General features: G+C 46.7%; 1 protein-coding gene across 2 annotated transcripts in view; it reads right to left on the minus strand.

The window, feature by feature from the left end:
• Window positions 1-17,723, minus strand: part of APH1B (aph-1B gamma-secretase subunit) — a 111,438-nt gene that overhangs the window by 86,691 nt on the left and 7,024 nt on the right. The window contains exons 5-6 of one of the 2 annotated variants that reach the window (XM_048866643.2): window positions 3,485-3,612; window positions 2,389-2,925 (exon numbers count right to left, since the gene is read on the minus strand). The exons of the other annotated variant lie outside the window; for it this stretch is intronic. Of the exons in view, the coding sequence (XP_048722600.2) occupies window positions 2,758-2,925; window positions 3,485-3,612 (296 nt within the window). The 3' untranslated portion in view covers window positions 2,389-2,757. Of the gene's footprint in view, window positions 1-2,388; window positions 2,926-3,484; window positions 3,613-17,723 lie in introns of those variants that run through there. 2 annotated transcript variants of the gene reach the window in all.

The following is a 17,723-nucleotide window of genomic DNA, read 5'->3' on the forward strand; positions in this document are numbered from 1 at the left end:
AACAGAAACCTTGAGGCGTCTGGCTGAGGTTCAAGAAAGGCAGCTGGACACTAGAGTCCTGCTGCAGCCTCTGGTGAACCTGCTGCCATCGTCGCCAAGTTCCACATCCTCCTCTCCAGACGTCCTAGGATGCGGGGTGGGGGAGGGGAGGGGCGGAGGGAAAGGAAGTCCGGTATCCCTTGCACTCAACTCCAGGGGAAGGTACAAGGACCAGAAGGCGCCCATTCCCACACTTTTGATGGTTACTGCAGTGCAATTGTAAGCAAGCTGTCCTTGTTTTTCCCCCCAGCCCCGTGTTATCAGCCCTTTTGCCCCAGGTTATCTTACTTTTCTTTGCTGTCTCTCAGTGTTTGTGAGCATAATAAAAATCAATGGATTGAGGAGAAAAGGCTCTTTACTCATTCAGCACACAGCGGTTAGCACGGTTGTAGTTTACAGGGGAGTACATGCAATGAATGGGACAGCTAGGTAAGTAACATCACACATAAGTGTCACATTACTGTGGGTCATCGATGAAACTAGTTTTCAAAGCCTCTTGGAGATGCAGTGTGCCTCGATGTGCTCTTCTTATTGTCCTGGTGTCTGGCTGCTCAAAACTGGCTGCCAAGCAATCTGCCTCCACCACCGCCATTCCGCCGGAAACTTTTCTCCCTTTGTTTCACAGATATTACGGAGCACACAGCAACAACAATGGGGATATTGCTTTCACTGAGGTCTAACCTAGTAAGCAACCTATGCCAGCGGGCTTTTAAACGTCCAAAGACACATTCTACCACCATTCTGCACTTGCTCAGCCTATGGTTGAACCACTCCTTACTGCTGTCCAGGCTGCCTGTGTACGGCTTCATGAGCCTTGGGAGCAAGGGGTAGGCTGGGTCTCTCAGGATCACGACTGGCATTTTAACATCACCAACGGTTATTTTGCAGTCTGGAAAGAAAGTCCCTGCTTGCAGCTTTCTGAACAGACCGGAGTTCCTAAAGATGCACGTGTCATGCATCTTTCCCTACCATCCCACATTGATGTCAGTGAAATGGCCCCTGTGATCCACCAGCACTTGCAACACCATTGAGAAGTTCCCCTTTTGATTTATGTACTCTTTGGCAAGGTGGTCTGGTGCCAAGATAGGGAAATGCATTCTGTCTATTGCCCCACCGCAGTTAGGGAACCCCATTGTGGCAAAACCATCCACTATGTCCTGCACATTTCCCAGAGTCACTACACTTCTTAGCAGAAGTCTATTGATTGCCCTGGCAACTTGGATCACAACAGACCCCACGGTAGATTTACCCACTCCAAATTGATTTTCCACTGACCGGTAGCAGTCTGATGTTGCAAGCTTCCACAGAGCTATCGCCAATCGCTTCTCAACTGTCAGAGCAGCTCTCATTTTAGTACCGCTGCACTTCAGCGCTGATGAAAGCTTTTCGCACAGTTCCATGAAAGTGGCCTTGCGCATTCAAAAGTTCTGCAGCCACTGCTCATCATCCCATAGCTGCATAACTATGTGGTCCCACCAGTCAGTGCTTGTTTCCTGGGCCCAGAAGCAGCACTCCACTGTGTCAAGGTGATACACAACTGTCGCCAGCATCTGCAATTGCTCTGCTCCATGGCTTCCAGCAGGGCTGCTTGCATGGCATCACATTATTCTGTATGGCAGCTCCTGCTTAGCAAATACTGCAGGATAAGGTGTGAGGTGTTTGTAATACTCACAACAACAGTGTACAGCTGAGCGGGGTCCATGCTTGCCATGCTATGGCGTCTGTGTGGGTAATCCAGGTTTAGGAAAAAAAGGCTTGGTTTGTTTGCTGTTGATTTCAGGGAGGGAGAGAGGTAAGTGCATCATGGGAGGCTAATACCATGTTCCCATAACCACCCGCGTGAATGTTTTGGTCCCATGAAGCATTGCCCAAGTCCAACCCAACATTCCACTCGGCTCCATGCACTGTGGGATAGCTACCCACAATGCAGCGCTCCGTGAGTCGATACAAGCCCTGCTAGTGAGAATGCGCTCCGCTGATACAATGTGCATAGTGCGGCATGCAGAATCAACTTGCTTAAATCAGAGGCTCAGTGTTGACTTAAATAAAATCGACCTAATTTTGTAGTGTAGACATACCCTGAGTGCATTTCAAAATTAATTCAGGAGTCAGAAAAAGTTATGGTCCTTTGTGTCTCATCTCTGCTATACATACAATGTAGTCCTGAAGGAATATTTATTTCTAATATTTACACAGAGAAATTATTGCACTATGCTCTAAAACATATTTTAACAATTCAGAAATCCTAACTATTAAATATTATAACTTTTTAAAAAAGGAAACATCTTAACTTTGGCTAAAACACAATAGGAAAACTGTGTTTTTTCATTATTGCATCTAGAAGTTCAGTGTGGCACAATAAAATGTTATCTTTATTAATTCCATAGCAAAGTGGATGTGTAGTTCACAACTGAAGTTAGCAGACAGCCTTTTAGTTTTAAATCTAGTCTATCCATGTTTTATATTTGTTCATTTGTTCTATTAACTCAGCCCAAACTTAGTGCATAAAGCAGCAGCTAATATGTAAATTGTCTAATTTCTGGGTACTCTTAAGGAGATTTCACTCACATATGCAGTTCGGACAGCTGCTGAAAGAAGCCAAGTTACACAGGAATACATAAATATCTCAACTTAGCATTCAAGGAAGGTCAAGCAGGCACCAGTTGTGCTTTCACTAAACATGTAGAGATGGATGGGTAAAATCCAGATGCTTAGAGGTTATCTGGGGCGCTGGTTGGCTAGAAGGAAGTCCTTGTCTCTGCACATCAGACACAGTTTCAGATTTCTAAGGGAGCCACCAGCAGTGAAGAAAGCCCAGGTACCCATAAGCATCATGATAATGTAAGATGGCACTAGGCTGCCTTCGTACTGCGGATTCAGGAAAGTCTGCAAAAGGAAAAGAAAAATCATAGTTCAGTTGAACAGCAACAATTAAATTAACAATCCAAAGTTCTTTTAATCAGATGAGATCTTAGAAATCCAGGCTGCCTGCTCTGCATGGATACTAACAAGCTAGAGGGACTATTTTTAATATGTTGAGAGTTTGCCAAGTATCTTGGCCAAAATTCTGCATTTGGCAGCGCCCTAACTGCAGCTCTTCATTGCAGATGTTGCTGCATTTCAACAGTTAGCCACTGCGTATCTTGTGGCCCCAGACTATTTTGTACCGAAAATGCTTACGAAAGACTACTTAAAAACAATGGGGTAGGCAAATAATGCAAAGGACAAATTTATCCCGACTAGAAAATTATTGCATATTAAGAATCAGACAAACAATTGCTTGAGTGAAAATACTTGTTTGGCTTTCACCCTACAAATAATTAGCATTTTCGTTTGATTGTTAAAGCCATGATCATCAACCCTAATCAGAAATTTATTCCATTCTTCCCCTCCCCTCACATTAATCTAGCAGGCTTTAAGAATATATAATGACAGGTGAACTCACCAGACCTGATACCAGCAAATGGCTCAGGATGACGAGTGCCAGTGCCCACCACTTCTTCTTTTCACAAGCATCAAAAAATACAATGCCCCAAAAAATGTGCAGCAGAACAATGGCCAAAGTCATGAATGCTGAAAAACAGTATATCATGAGTCCTCATTACTGGTAAGGCATTAAATGTACACACACACAGTGTTTTCATTCATCCACACAACCTCTGGTTCAAACTTGTAGTATGAGTATCCATTAATACCTGTACAACAGTCTACACAAGAGAACAAAAAACTCCATGTATTTTGCACACACATTAGCAACAGCTGTAAACGTAATATAGCTAGGCAGCCAAAAACACACACTTTTACCTAAACAATTGGTTCTGATGTGCTTATCCCAGGACTTATACAGCATTATAGCAAAACTGTTCACACAACTGATCGGATCTACTGCTCCTCCTTCACTATGCATAAGAAATAGGGACTGTTTTCCTTGTCTTCCAGCGGAGGATTTCAAATCCATATTTTGGAAGAGGTAGGGAAGTGGGTAAAAGTTACATTTATAACCTGAAACACATTTATATCCTGAAGCAAAGACAAAGAAAAAAATAAATGGGTTTTAAACTTCAAAACTAGTTGAAAGAAAGACAATCCTGCTTATTAGTATTGTACAGCAAAAAGGACAAAGGGACTAAAGGCTAGGTCCACAAAAGAACTGAGGCACCTAACTGACAAGGTAGGCACCTCAATCCAACATTTATGTGCTACTGAGATCCCCCAAGTTTCTGCTCAGCTGCTGCCTAGCTCTGTAGGTGCCTAAAGTCAGAAGGCACCTAAATTTTCACCATGAAAGAATCCTGGGTGCCTAAGTTTCTGCCTGTGAGCACAACTGCCTCAGTCTAGGCACTTGGGCAACTATCTTGCACCTCAGCCCCAGCGGATTCTCAAAATAGGCTTTCCGCCGTTTATCTTGTCAGAGGGGACTGATATGGTAGGCATGCTCAGAGCACATCAAATCCCACACAAAAGGGAGTGGGGGCAGAAGAGGAAGTGCCCCTGACTTATAACTTTTATCTCAGTGGTTAGAGCACTCACCCAGGATATGGGCAACCTAAGTTCAATTCCTCCCTCTGCCTGATGTGGAGAAGGGATTTGAACTGGGGTGTCTCACCTCTTAGGAGAGTGTCCTAACCATTGGGGTATGGAGTATTCTGGGGTAGAGCTCTCTCACTCCCTCCTGTTGAAGCTGTTTCACTGCATAAAAATAATTAAATACTCAATGGAGCAGGGGGACTGGAACCTGGGTCTCTGTTTCCACGTGAGTGCCCTAACCAGTGGGCTCTACACTCACTTCCATACTCTCTGGTCCAATTACTATTTTTAAAAATCAAATTTACTTCTTACAATTATTGCTGTTTATTTCTGCATTTCACGTAGCTTGGGCCATAATTATACAGGGGCAAATGCTGCAAGGTTTGTATGGTCAAACTGCAGAGGAATAATTTAAATGCAAATAACTATTTTGCTTTATAGTATTTAGGGTTTGGGTTTTTTTTTTTTTTAAAATAACCACATAGTATAAATTTCTCTACATTTTTAGAAAATGTAAACTTCAGGCATAATCCACATGGCAACATCCCTTTAAAAAGAAGCCATTTTTAAATATTCTCAAGTTTAAGACTTTATACAGGTGCTATGTACTGGAAAGGAAAATCAAACAAGACATTGGGTACCAGTGTTAGTTCCCAACTCAGTCAAGTAAACATACAAGGACAATTTTTGGATACCCTGTGATTTAACTAAAACACAAATAAAAATAAATACAATAATACAAAAACCACACAAAAATTCCCCATGTTTTTCCCCCAGGCCCCACAAAAAAAATATCAGTAATGTGATGGACAGTCATATGCCACTTTAAGATGAAAATGTTCAAATGCCAGGAATAATGCAGGCAGGCGCAGGATGTCTTGCAGTAGGTACCAGACAACACACCACACTGAAATTTCACTTTGTTAACATGAATGTTTTGTTAAATACAGAGAATACTATTTTTTCCTGATAAACAATAAGGTAGTGAAGAGGTGGCTTGAAAACATCAGCGAATCAAACATGCCAACTAGGCAGTTACATAATTGGATGAAGTGACTGTTCTGGTTTCCAAAGGATTAGAAACATCACATATGTTCCTTTAGGAGCACACTATGCTTACAGTTTCCTTTCAGGAAAGGTAACTCAAATGGGAATGAGCTAGTGAAGAAAAAAAGAGTTAGCTGTGTTTTGAACTTGAACCAGAGAAGAATAAAGCTTCCCTTTACAGCCCAAAGGAGGAAAACTGGGAAAGATCTTACTCCAGAGGAGTCCATTGACTTGGTCCACGCTACTGCATGCACAAAGAAAGCAAACTGATATAGGTATTGTCATAAACATACAGCTAAGGGTAGCATAAAATCCCTCCTTTACCTGTAAAGGGTTAAGAAGCTCAGATAACCTGGTTAGCACCTGACCAAAAGGACCAATAAGGGGAGAAGATACTTTCAAATCTATGGGGGAAGGTTTTTGTTTTGTGTTTCTTTGTGTTCTCTCCGGGTCAGCGAGGAACCAGGGCAGGGAAAATACATCTCCTAAACCCATATCTGAACTAAGCATCTAAGATTACAAATTGTAAGTAATAGGAAGGAAATGCGTTTGATTAGTTTTTGTTTTAGCTTGTGAATTTTCCCTGTGCTAAGAGGGAGGTTTATCCCTGTTTTTTGTAACTTTGAAGTTTTGCCTAGAGGGGAATCCCCTATGTTTTAAACCTTATTACCCCGTAAAATTACCTTCCATCCTGATTTTACAGAGGTGTTTCTTTTACTTTCTTAAAAAACAGAACTTTATTATAAAGAAAAATAATTTGACTGGTTTTTAAGTGTCCTAAAAACCCAAGGGTCTAGTCTGTGCTCACCTTGTTTACCTATCTGGTTAGTAGATTATTCTCAAGCCTCCCCAGGAAAGGCAGTGAAGGGACTTGGGGGGAAGAGACAGGAACTCCAAGTGGTCCTTTTCCTGAATCTTTGTCTAACTCACTTGGTGGTGGCAGCAGTACTCATCCAAGGACAGGGAAGGATTTGTGCCTTGAGGAAGTTTTTAACCTAAGCTGGTAGAAATAAGCTTTGGGGATCTTTCATGTGGGTCCCCACATCTGTACCCCAGAGCGCAGAGTGGGGAGGGAACCCTGACAGGTACCAAGAGGATTTATTGTTAAATCTTTTGAGAGAACCCACAATAGTTAGTGTTAGGTTTGTGGGTCAGGGCCGGTGCAACCACTAGGCGAACTAGGCGGTCACCTAGGGTGCCAAGTGGCCAAAAGCGTGCTCCGGGAAGGCGGTGGAGCGGAGGTGAGCTGGGGAAGGGGAGCGCGGGGAGGGCCGCCTGCAGCAAGTAATGGGGGGGGGGGGGAGACGGCGCGCAGGGGAACCGCTCCCCGCCCCAGCTCATCTCTGCTCCGCCTCCTCCCCCTCCCCTGAGCACGCCGCACCGCTCTGCTTCTCTCCCTCCCCAGCTTGCGCGCCAAACAGCTGATTGGCACCGCAAGCCTGGGAGGCGGGAGAAGTGGCGGCGGCGGCGTGCTCCGGGAGGAGGCAGAGCAGAGGTGAGCTGGGGCGGGGAGTTGCCGCACAGCGGGGAGTTGCCGCACGCAGCTCCCCAGGCCGAGGGAGGGAGGGTGCTGAGGGGACCTGCCGCAGGGGGGGTGCTGGGGGGGGGGGCGAGGGGAGCTGCCGCGGGGCGGGCGCCCAGGGGAGAGGGCTGAGGGAGGCAAGGGGAGCTGCCGCAGGGGGGGCACCGAGGGGAGGAAGGAAGGGGGCCGGGGGGAGCTGCTGGGGGGGGGCGCCTCAGGGCAGGGGGGCGGGGTGCTGCTGCAGTGGGGGTGCCTTGGGGGGGGGCCAGGGAGCTGCAGCAGGGCTCCAGGGTCGGGGGGGGCGGGCGGGTGCATGGTGGAAGTTTCGCCTAGGGCGTGAAACAACCTTGCACCGGCCCTGTTGTGGGTCATGTATATTTGTTAATTTTCGAAGTCCTCTAGTATATTTGTACAGACTCTGCTCATATTTGTGTATAAAAAGGTGAAAATAAATCTTTGTTTTTAAATGTTACCTCTTGAATGTACTACTTAAAATGGAAAGGTACAAAAAAAGTCCAGGTTGCGTAGTTTGGGTTGCTTTTAGGACATGCTAATCCAGGGGTTCTCAAACTGGGAGTCGGGACCCTTCAGGGGGTTGCAAAGTTATTACATGGGGTGTCACAAGCTGTCAGCCTCCACCCCAAACCCCACTTTGCCTCCAGCATTTATAATGGTGTAAAATATATAAACAAGCATTTTTCATTTATGGGGGAGGGGGTCACACTTAGAGGCTTGCTTTGTGAAAGGAATCACCAGTACAATAGTTTGAGAAGCACTGTGCTAAACCATAAATACGAGAGTTATAGGAAGGAGTAAACAAAAAAGGGTGTTTGATCCATTTTAAAATTACTAAAATCTAGTGATCACTGACACTGGATTGTAAACATCTGCTTTAAACAAACACACACTCACTCATCCAGCATACTACCATGAAATATTTAGACACTATTTATGTAGCACACAGCATATATTATGCTCTGCTTATGCAGTCAGGAGATACTGGGTGCTAAAATGCATTGGAAAATTGTTAAATTTTGGAATAAAGTATTCAATTTGCTTTTTTACTGATGTGGCATCTGATTTTCAGAATTAGAGACCCATGTTGGATGTACCTAGCTTCCCAGTGGCATGCTGAAAGTGCCATAATTTAATAACCAAATTATGAGCAGCAGAATGAGCAGTTATACAAGAGGCAGCAGCATTATTATTTGATGTAAAGAAGCATCCAGGGGTTCCATTTGGGATTAGGGTCCCATTATTATTTTATTATTTAAGTTTATACTGTAGTATCACCTAGAGTTGTCAATCAGGTTGAACACCATTGTGTTAGGAGCAGTACAAACATACAATAAATGAAAGTCCCAGCCCCAAAGAGCAAACAGACAAATAGTAAGAGAGAATTTCTGTCCTCAAAATATTACAATCAAAATGAGGAAAAAGATGGGAGAGGATACAGAGGCACAGAGGGGGGAAGTGGCTTGCCCAAGGTCACTGGAAGAGCTGGGAATGGCATCCACAACTCTTAACTCCAAGGCCAACACCCTATCCATTAGACCACACGCACTCCCAAGGACGACTGATTATTTGTAACATCCACAGAGGTGAAAGTAAGCCAGTATGGTCCGGTACACAGCCAACCGTACCGGCAGGGGACAGCTTCCCCAGGCCGGCAATTTATATGGCCTGGGGCTCTCCTGCGGTAGTGGTGGCTGGAGCCCCGGACCCTTTAAATCGCCACCAGAGACCTGCTGCCAGAGCCCTGGGGTAGCAGTGGTGGGTGGGAGCCCCAGGGCTCTGGCGGCAATGTAAAGGGCCCAGGGCTCTGGCTGCTGTGGGGAGCCCCAGGCTCTTTAAATCACCGCCAGAGCCCCAGGGCTCCAGCAGTGGGGTTCTGGCAGCAAATTAAAGGGCCCGGGGCTCCGGCTGCCACTACTGCAGCAGAGCCCTGGGCCCTTTAAATTGCCTCCAGAGCCAGCTGCCGGGAGCCCCGGGGGTCCGGCAGTAATTTAAATGGCCTGGGGCTCCCTGCCGCCGCTACTGTGGCCGGAGCCCCAGGCCATTTAAATCTTGATGTAAAGGGCCCGGGGATTTAGAGGCCCCACCTCTTCCATTTGAGGCCCCATCTCCCAGGACTCCGGCGTACCGGTAAGTCCTTTAAGTTACTTTCACCCCTGAACATCCACCTACAGACATCTTGTTTCTGGACAAGGACTACCTGAGTTCTAACCCAGCACTGCCCCGGACCTACTGTGCGGCCTTTGTCAAGTAATTTATTCTCTGTATCTTAATTTCTGACGTATATCAAGTGGTCCTAATACTCACTTAACTCACTTCATCTTGGCTAGACTGCAAAAATGAAAGAAGTTATATCACAACTCTACATCTGTGATTGTATAATGATGACATTATTCCTGACTCACATCCTGTTAGTCTTTAGCTAACCAAACAGCTGAACACCATAGTATTTTACTACTTGTCACTTGAAACACATCTTACTAATAACAAACATTCAGGTAAACACTAAGGTAGATTCCATTTACCATGCTGAGTTTTACAGCTGCTTAGAAAATGTGACAAAACAGTCTGACAAAAACACTCATATTTAGTTTTCTGACCACTTAAGCAGCCAGTTGGAAATTGCTCATATTAAAATAGGGCTATTCAGAAAAACTGTGTATGGACTTTAGGTTTGGAACTTCCTCTGGGGATTTTTTAATCAAAAAGATCTCATATTTCAAAAGTATAAGCTAAGGTCAACAGCATCTGGTACGATTAAAATAGGTGCTCTCAAAGAAATCAAATATAACATTTCAATAAGGCACTGTTCTTCTTTGAATAAAGTATTTATATTTTGTAATCTGAGAAAAGTGGAACTTCCAAAAAGGAAATGGAGAGTTTAATTCTTATCTTTTCTCTTAAAAGAAAAATTAGAAAGACATTGAAATTACATGAAATCACAAACATTTGAAGTCACAGTTATGTGAGACAGCACCATCTAGGGACTAAATATTGCTAAATTAAATTGGGTAGCTTGGTTAAGAACGTTTCAGTTTCTTCATAGTACAACTTAACAGTTCGATTTAAAGTTTTAAACAACAGGAAGTTTGGGCACACCTGTTATGCAACAAAAAAACTGGAAACTTAACATTAGTTGTGTATTTATAGTTTACAGTTCCTTAAAGTGCTGTAGGGTTGCAATAAACACCATATAAATATATACTAACAACAATACAAAGCGTCTAATGGTTGTTTTGAAGAAAAACTCTCTACACACCCACACACACACACTTACACTTTTTAAAGAGGCAACAATAGTTAATTAAAGAGGTATCAGGAGATTAATTGTAACACTGTAGCCAAGGAAGCTAGCTACACAACTGTCAATTTTTGTAAAAAATTGTGCATAATTTTGGACACACCTTACCTCAACACAAGTGTAAATGTTTAAAAATGATGGATCTTTCTGTACAATCAACAACACACGTATGGTGTTCTTAAATATGTCAGGATCTAGACCAGTGGTTCCCAAACTTTAACAGCCCGCGAACCCCTTTCACTAAATTGTGAAATCTCGTGAACTCCCTCCTAAAAATGAATATGTCCAGGCATTTAAGTTTAAATGTCCTCCGCACTCCGTGGGACTCCTGCTGCTGGACCCCACTGACTGCCCTGGTCAACTGAGCTCCACTCAGCTCGGGCTGCAGGTCCCTGCTCTCCCTGGGGCTCAGGCTGCCGGCTCCCCCGCTCCCGAGGGCAGGGCTCGGACTGCCAGCCCCGCGTGGAACGCTGGGGTTCGGGCGGCAGGCTCTCCCGCTGATGGGGGCAGGGCTCGGGCTGCCAGCCCCAACTGCGCAGCCCCGCTCTCCCTGGGGCTCGGGCTGCCAGCCCCGAACGGAGCACTGGGGTTTGGGCTCCCCCGCTCATGGGGGCAGGGCTCGGGCTGCCAGCCCCAACTGCCCGGCCCCGCTCTCCCTGGGGCTCGGGCTGTCTGCCCTGCAACCAGGTCCCACTTGCTGCCTCCAATGCCCGGGGTCCTCTGGCCGCCACTCGTGAAATTTTTCTGGTGAACCCCCTGTAACGTTCTGCAAACCCCCAAGGGTTTGCGAACCCCAGTTTGGGCACCACTGATCTAGACTGACTTTATACATTTATGGATTCACATTTCTACTGTTCTTCCCAAGATCTTCCACAGGCTTCTATCACTGATATAGGGTATTCAGAATCAATAAAATTGGGTCATATGTTGTGTACTTTGTCTTTGATCTTTCAGCAATGGACCTACAACCAGCTGCCTTTTTTTTTTTTTTTTTTGGTACTCCTCTCTTCTCTCTGTGTTCTATTGGTTTAAGAAAAAGGACTGAACAACAGAAATAGACACCTGTCACATAAAGTGACTGAACCACTTATTTCTCACCAAGATGCTATGCCACGTGTAAGGGAATTTCAAGTAAGCATTTTACCCCCTGTAAGCCCTGGTCTACACTAGGACTTTAGGTCGAATTTAGCAGCATTAAATTGATGTAAACCTGCACCCGTCCACACGATGAAGCCCTTTATTTCGACTTAAAGGGCTCTTAAAATCGATTTCCTTACTCCACCCCTGACAAGTGGATTAGTGCTTAAATCGGCCTTGCCGGCTCGAATTTGGGGTACTGGGGACACCATTCGACGGTATTGGCCTCCGGGAGCTATCCCAGAGTGCTCCATTGTGACCGCTCTGGACAGCACTCTCAACTCAGATGCACTGGCCAGGTAGACAGGAAAAGAACCGCGAACTTTTGAATCTCATTTCCTGTTTGGCCAGCATGGCAAGCTGCAGGTGACCATGCAGAGCTCATCAGCACAGGTGACCATGATGGAGTCCCAGAACATCAAAAGAGCTCCAGCATGGACCGAACGGGAGGTACGGGATCTGATCGCTGTTTGGGGAGAGGAATCCGTGCTATCAGAACTCCGTTCCAGTTTTCGAAATGCCAAAACCTTTGTCAAAATCTCCCAGGGCATGAAGGACAGAGGCCATAACAGGGACCCGAAGCAGTGCCGCGTGAAACTGAAGGAGCTGAGGCAAGCCTACCAGAAAACCAGAGAGGCGAACGGCTGCTCCGGGTCAGAGCCCCAAACATGCCGCTTCTATGATGAACTGCATGCCATTTTAGGGGGTTCAGCCACCACTACCCCAGCCGTGTTGTTTGACTCCTTCAATGGAGATGGAGACAACACGGAAGCAGGTTTTGAGGACGAAGAAGAAGAAGAAGATGATGATGAGGTTGTCGATAGCTCACAGCAAGCAAGCGGAGAAACCGGTTTTCCCGACAGCCAGGAACTGTTTCTCACCCTGGACCTGGAGCCAGTACCCCTTGAACCTACCCAAGGCCGCTTCCTGGACCCGGCTGGTGGAGAAGGGACCTCCGGTGAGTGTACCTTTTAAAATACTATACATGGTTTAAAAGCAAGCATGTGAAAGGATTACTTTGCCCTGGCATTCGCGGCTCTCCTGGATATACTCTCAAAGCCTTTGCAAAAGGTTTCTGGGGAGGGCAGCCTTATTGTGTCCTTCATGGTAGGACACTTTACCACTCCAGGCCAGTAACACGTACTCGGGAATCATTGTACAACAAAGCATTGCAGTGTATGTTTGCTGGCGTTCAAACAACATCCGTTCTTTATCTCTCTGTGTTATCCTCAGGAGAGTGAGATATAATTCATGGTCACCTGGTTGAAATAGAGTGCTTTTCTTCAGGGGACACTCAGAGGAGCCCATTCCTGCTGGGCTGTTTGCCTGTGGCTAAACAGAAATGTTCCCCGCTGTTAGCCACGGGGAGGGGGGAGGGTTGAGGGGTAGCGACGCAGTGGGGGGAGACAAAATGCGACCTTGTAACGAAAGCACATGTGCTATGTATGTAATGTTAACAGCAAGGTTTACCCTGAAAGAGTGTAGCCACTGTTTTATAAAATGTGTCTTTTTAAATACCGCTGTCCCTTTTTTTTTCTCCACCAGCTGCATGTGTTTCAATGATCACAGGATATTCTCCTTTCCAGAGGCTAGTGAAGATTAGAAAGAAAAAAAAACGCACTCGAGATGAAATGTTCTGCGAGCTCATGCTGTCCTCCCGCACTGACAGAGCACAGACGAATGCATGGAGGCAAATAATGTCAGAGTGCAGGAAAGCACAAAATGACCGGGAGGAGAGGTGGCGGGCTGAAGAGAGTAAGTGGCGGGCTGAAGACAGGGCTGAAGCTCAAATGTGGCGGCAGCGTGATGAGAGGAGACAGGATTCAATGCTGAGGCTGCTGCAGGACCAAACCAGTATGCTCCAGTGTATGGCTGAGCTGCAGCAAAGGCAGCTGGAGCACAGACTGCCACTACAGCCCCTGTGTAACCAACCGCCCTCCTCCCCAAGTTCCATAGCCTCCACACCCAGACGCCCAAGAACGCGGTGGGGGGCCACCGGCCAACCAGCCACTCCGCCACAGAGGATTGCCCAAAAAAAAGAAGGCTGGCATTCAATAAATTTTAAAATTGTAAACTTTTAAAGTGCTGTGTGGCATTTTCCTTCCCCCCTCCACCACCCTTCCTGGGCTACCTTGGTAGTCATCCCCCTATTTGTGTGATGAATGAATAAAGAATGCATGAATGTGAAGCAACAATGACTTTATTGCCTCTGCAAGCGGTGATCGAAAGGAGGAGGGGAGGGTGGTTAGCTTACAGGGAAGTAGAGTGAACCAAGGGGCGGGGGGTTTCATCAAGGAGAAACAAACAGAACTTTCACACCGTAGCCTGGCCAGTCATGAAACTGGTTTTCAAAGCTTCTCTGATGCGTACCGCGCCTTCCTGTGCTCTTCTAACCGCCCTGGTGTCTGGCTGCGCGTAACCAGCAGCCAGGCGATTTGCCTCAACCTCCCACCCCGCCATAAACGTCTCCCCCTTACTCTCACAGATATTGTGGAGCACACAGCAAGCAGTAATAACAGTGGGAATATTGGTTTTGCTGAGGTCTAAGCGAGTCAGTAAACTGCGCCAGCGCGCCTTTAAACGTCCAAATGCACATTCTACCACCATTCTGCACTTGCTCAGCCTGTAGTTGAACAGCTCCTGACTACTGACCAGGCTGCCTGTGTACGACCTCATGAGCCATGGCATTAAGGGATAGGCTGGGTCCCCAAGGATACATATAGGCATTTCAACATCCCCAACAGTTATTTTCTGGTCTGGGAATAAAGTCCCTTCCTGCAGCTTTTGAAACAGACCAGAGTTCCTGAAGATGCGAGCGTCATGTACCTTTCCCGGCCATCTCACCTTGATGTTGGTGAAATGTCTCTTGTGATCCACCAGAGCTTGCAGCACTATTGAAAAGTACCCCTTGCGGTTTATATACTCGGCAGCTTGGTGCTTCGGTTCCAAGATAGGGATATGGGTTCCGTCTATGGCCCCACCACAGTTAGGGAATCCCATTGCAGCAAAGCCATCCACTATGACCTGCACATTTCCCAGGGTCACTACCCTTGATATCAGCAGATCTTTGATTGCGTGGGCTACTTGCATCACAGCAGCCCCCACAGTAGATTTGCCCACTCCAAATTGATTCCCAACTGACCGGTAGCTGTCTGGCGTTGCAAGCTTCCACAGGGCTATCGCCACTCGCTTCTCAACTGTGAGGGCTGCTCTCATCTTGGTATTCATGCGCTTCAGGGCAGGGGAAAGCAAGTCACAAAGTTCCATGAAAGTGCCCTTACACATGCGAAAGTTTCGCAGCCACTGGGAATCGTCCCAGACCTGCAACACTATGCGGTCCCACCAGTCTGTGCTTGTTTCCCGAGCCCAGAATTGGCGTTCCACAGCATGAACCTGCCCCATTAGCACCATGATGCATGCATTGGCAGGGCCCATGCTTTCAGAGAAATCTGTGTCCATGTCCTGATCACTCACGTGACCGCGCTGACATCGCCTCCTCGCCCGGTATCGCTTTGCCAGGTTCTGGTGCTGCACATACTGCTGGATAATGCGTGTGGTGTTTAATGTGCTCCTAATTGCCAAAGTGAGCTGAGCGGCCTCCATGCTTGCCTTGGTATGGCGTCCGCATAGAAAAAAGGCGCGGAACGATTGTCTGCCGTTGCTCTGACTGAGGGAGGGGCGACTGACGACATGGCTTACAGGGTTGGCTTCAGGGAGCTAAAATCAACAAAGGGGGTGTCTTTACATCAAGGAGTATTTCAGGCAGGACTTCACGGAGGGTTCCAATAAGAAATGGTGCACCTAAGTTATCGTTCTTATTGGAACAAGGAGGTTAGCCTGGCCTCTGATTGATACATGCCTAGATTTACCTCGCTGCACCTTCCTTGTGAGTGACTGCAGTGTGACCTACAGGAATGAGTCCCCTAGACGGGGGAGGAGGCAAATGAGTACAAAACAAATCTGGTCTATTTCTTGTTTTGATCCACTCCATCTATCTTTTACATCTTTGGCTGGCAGCAGACGGTGCAGAAGGACTGCATGCGATCCACATCTCATGGCTGCTCGGCAGAAGATGGTGCAATAGGACTGCTAGCAATCCATATCGCCTGCCTGCTCACCATAAGACGGTTCAATAGGACTGACTGCAGGACTAAAGAGAATGACCTGGTCAAGTCACTCCAAATTTAGTCCCTGCGCGCATGTCTGCCCAGGCGCTCCCAGCCAACGTGACCAGGAGCACCTCGGACATGACGATGACGGCTACCAGTCGTACTGTACCGTCTGATGCCAGAAGGCAAGGGGTTGCTGCTACTGTGTAGCAATGCAGTACCGCGTCTGCCAGCACCCAGGAGACATACGGTGACGGTTACCTGAGCAGCCTCCATGGCGTCTGCACAGGTAACTCAGGAAAAAAGACGCGAAACAATTGTCTGCCCTTGCTTTCACGGAGGGAGGGAGGGAACGGGGGCCTGACAATATGTACCCAGAACCACCCGTGACAATGTTTTAGCCCCATCAGAGTGCTCCATTGTGACTGCTCTGGACAGCACTCTGAACTCAGATGCACGATTGTTTGCCGTTGCTCTGACACAGGGAGGGGCGACTGAGGACACGGCTTACAGGGTTGGCTTCAGGGAGCTAAAATCAACAAAGGGGGTGGCTTTACATCAAGGAGTATTTCAGGCAGGACTTCACGGAGGGTTCCAATAAGAAATGGTGCACCTAAGTTATTTTTCTTATTGGAAAAAGGAGGTTAGTCTGGCCTCTGATTGATACATGGCTAGATTTACCTCGCTGCACCTTCTCTGTGAGTGACTATAGTGTGACCTAGAGGAATGAGTCCCCTAGACAGGGGAGGGGGGCAGCAAATGAGTACAAAACAAATCTGGTCTATTTCTTGTTTTGATCCTCTCCATCTATCTTTTACATCTTTGGCTGGCAGCAGACGGTGCAGAAGGACTGCATGCCATCCACATCTCATGGCTGCTCGGCAGAAGATGGTACAGTACGACTGCTAGCCATCCTCATCTCTTGCCTGCCCGGCAGAAGATGGTACAATACGACTGCTAATAATCCGTATCGCCTGCCTGCTCACCATAAGACGGTTCAATAGGACTGACTGCAGGACTAAAGAGAATGACCCGGTCAAGTCACTCCAAATTTAGTCCCTGCGCCCATGTCTGCCCAGGCGCTCCCAGCCGACGTGGCCAGGAGCACCTCGGACACGACAATGACAGCTACCAGTCGTATTGCACCGTCTGCTGCCAGAAGGCAATGGGTTGCTGCTACTGTGTAGCAATGCCGTACCGAGTCTGCCAGCACCCAGGAGACATACGGTGCTGGTTACCTGAGCGGGTTCCATGCTTGCCGTGGTATGGCGTCTGCACAGGTAACTCAGGAAAAAAGGCGTGAAACGATTGTCTGCCCTTGCTTTCACGGAGGCAGAGAGGGAACTGGGGCCTGACGATATGTACCCAGAACCACCCGAGACAATGTTTTGGCCCCATCAGGCATTGGGATCTCAACCCAGAATTCCAATTGGCAGCGGAGACTGCAGGAACTGTGGGATAGCTACCCACAGTGCAACGCTCTTGAAGTCGACTCTAGCCTTGGTACTGTGGAAGCACTCCGCCAAGTTAATGCACTTAGAGAATTTTCTGTGGGGACACACACACTTGAATATATAAAACCGATTTCTAAAAAACCGACTTCTATAAATTCGATCTTATTCCATAGTGTAGACATACTCTAAGTCTCTATACAAAGAGAGGGAGAGGGAATAAGGGAATGTGTTGAAATGAAGACTTTGTTTTTAACTTTTTCATTAACATTTTCTGCTTAGTTCTTTGCTTTCTGCGTGTTTAACAAACAAAAAGAACAATTTCTTGCTTTGTGATGTTCAACAAGCAAAACCAAGTCCATGGCAACTCAAATTATTGTTAATAATTAGGAAGTAAGGCAATTAACAAACAGGGCAACTTAAAATTTGTAAAATCTGATAAATACCTATTGTACCTTTAACCCTCTCAGGTCCTCCACTGCCAAAATTATTTACAAATGAGTGGACATTCCTTAAAAAACTCAAGGAAGAACCTTATCATAATCCAACAGAAGCTCTGCTTCTCCACTATTCAT

This window comes from Caretta caretta, chromosome 10 (genome assembly GCF_965140235.1).
Source record: "Caretta caretta isolate rCarCar2 chromosome 10, rCarCar1.hap1, whole genome shotgun sequence".
Classification (NCBI taxonomy): Eukaryota; Metazoa; Chordata; order Testudines; family Cheloniidae; genus Caretta; species Caretta caretta.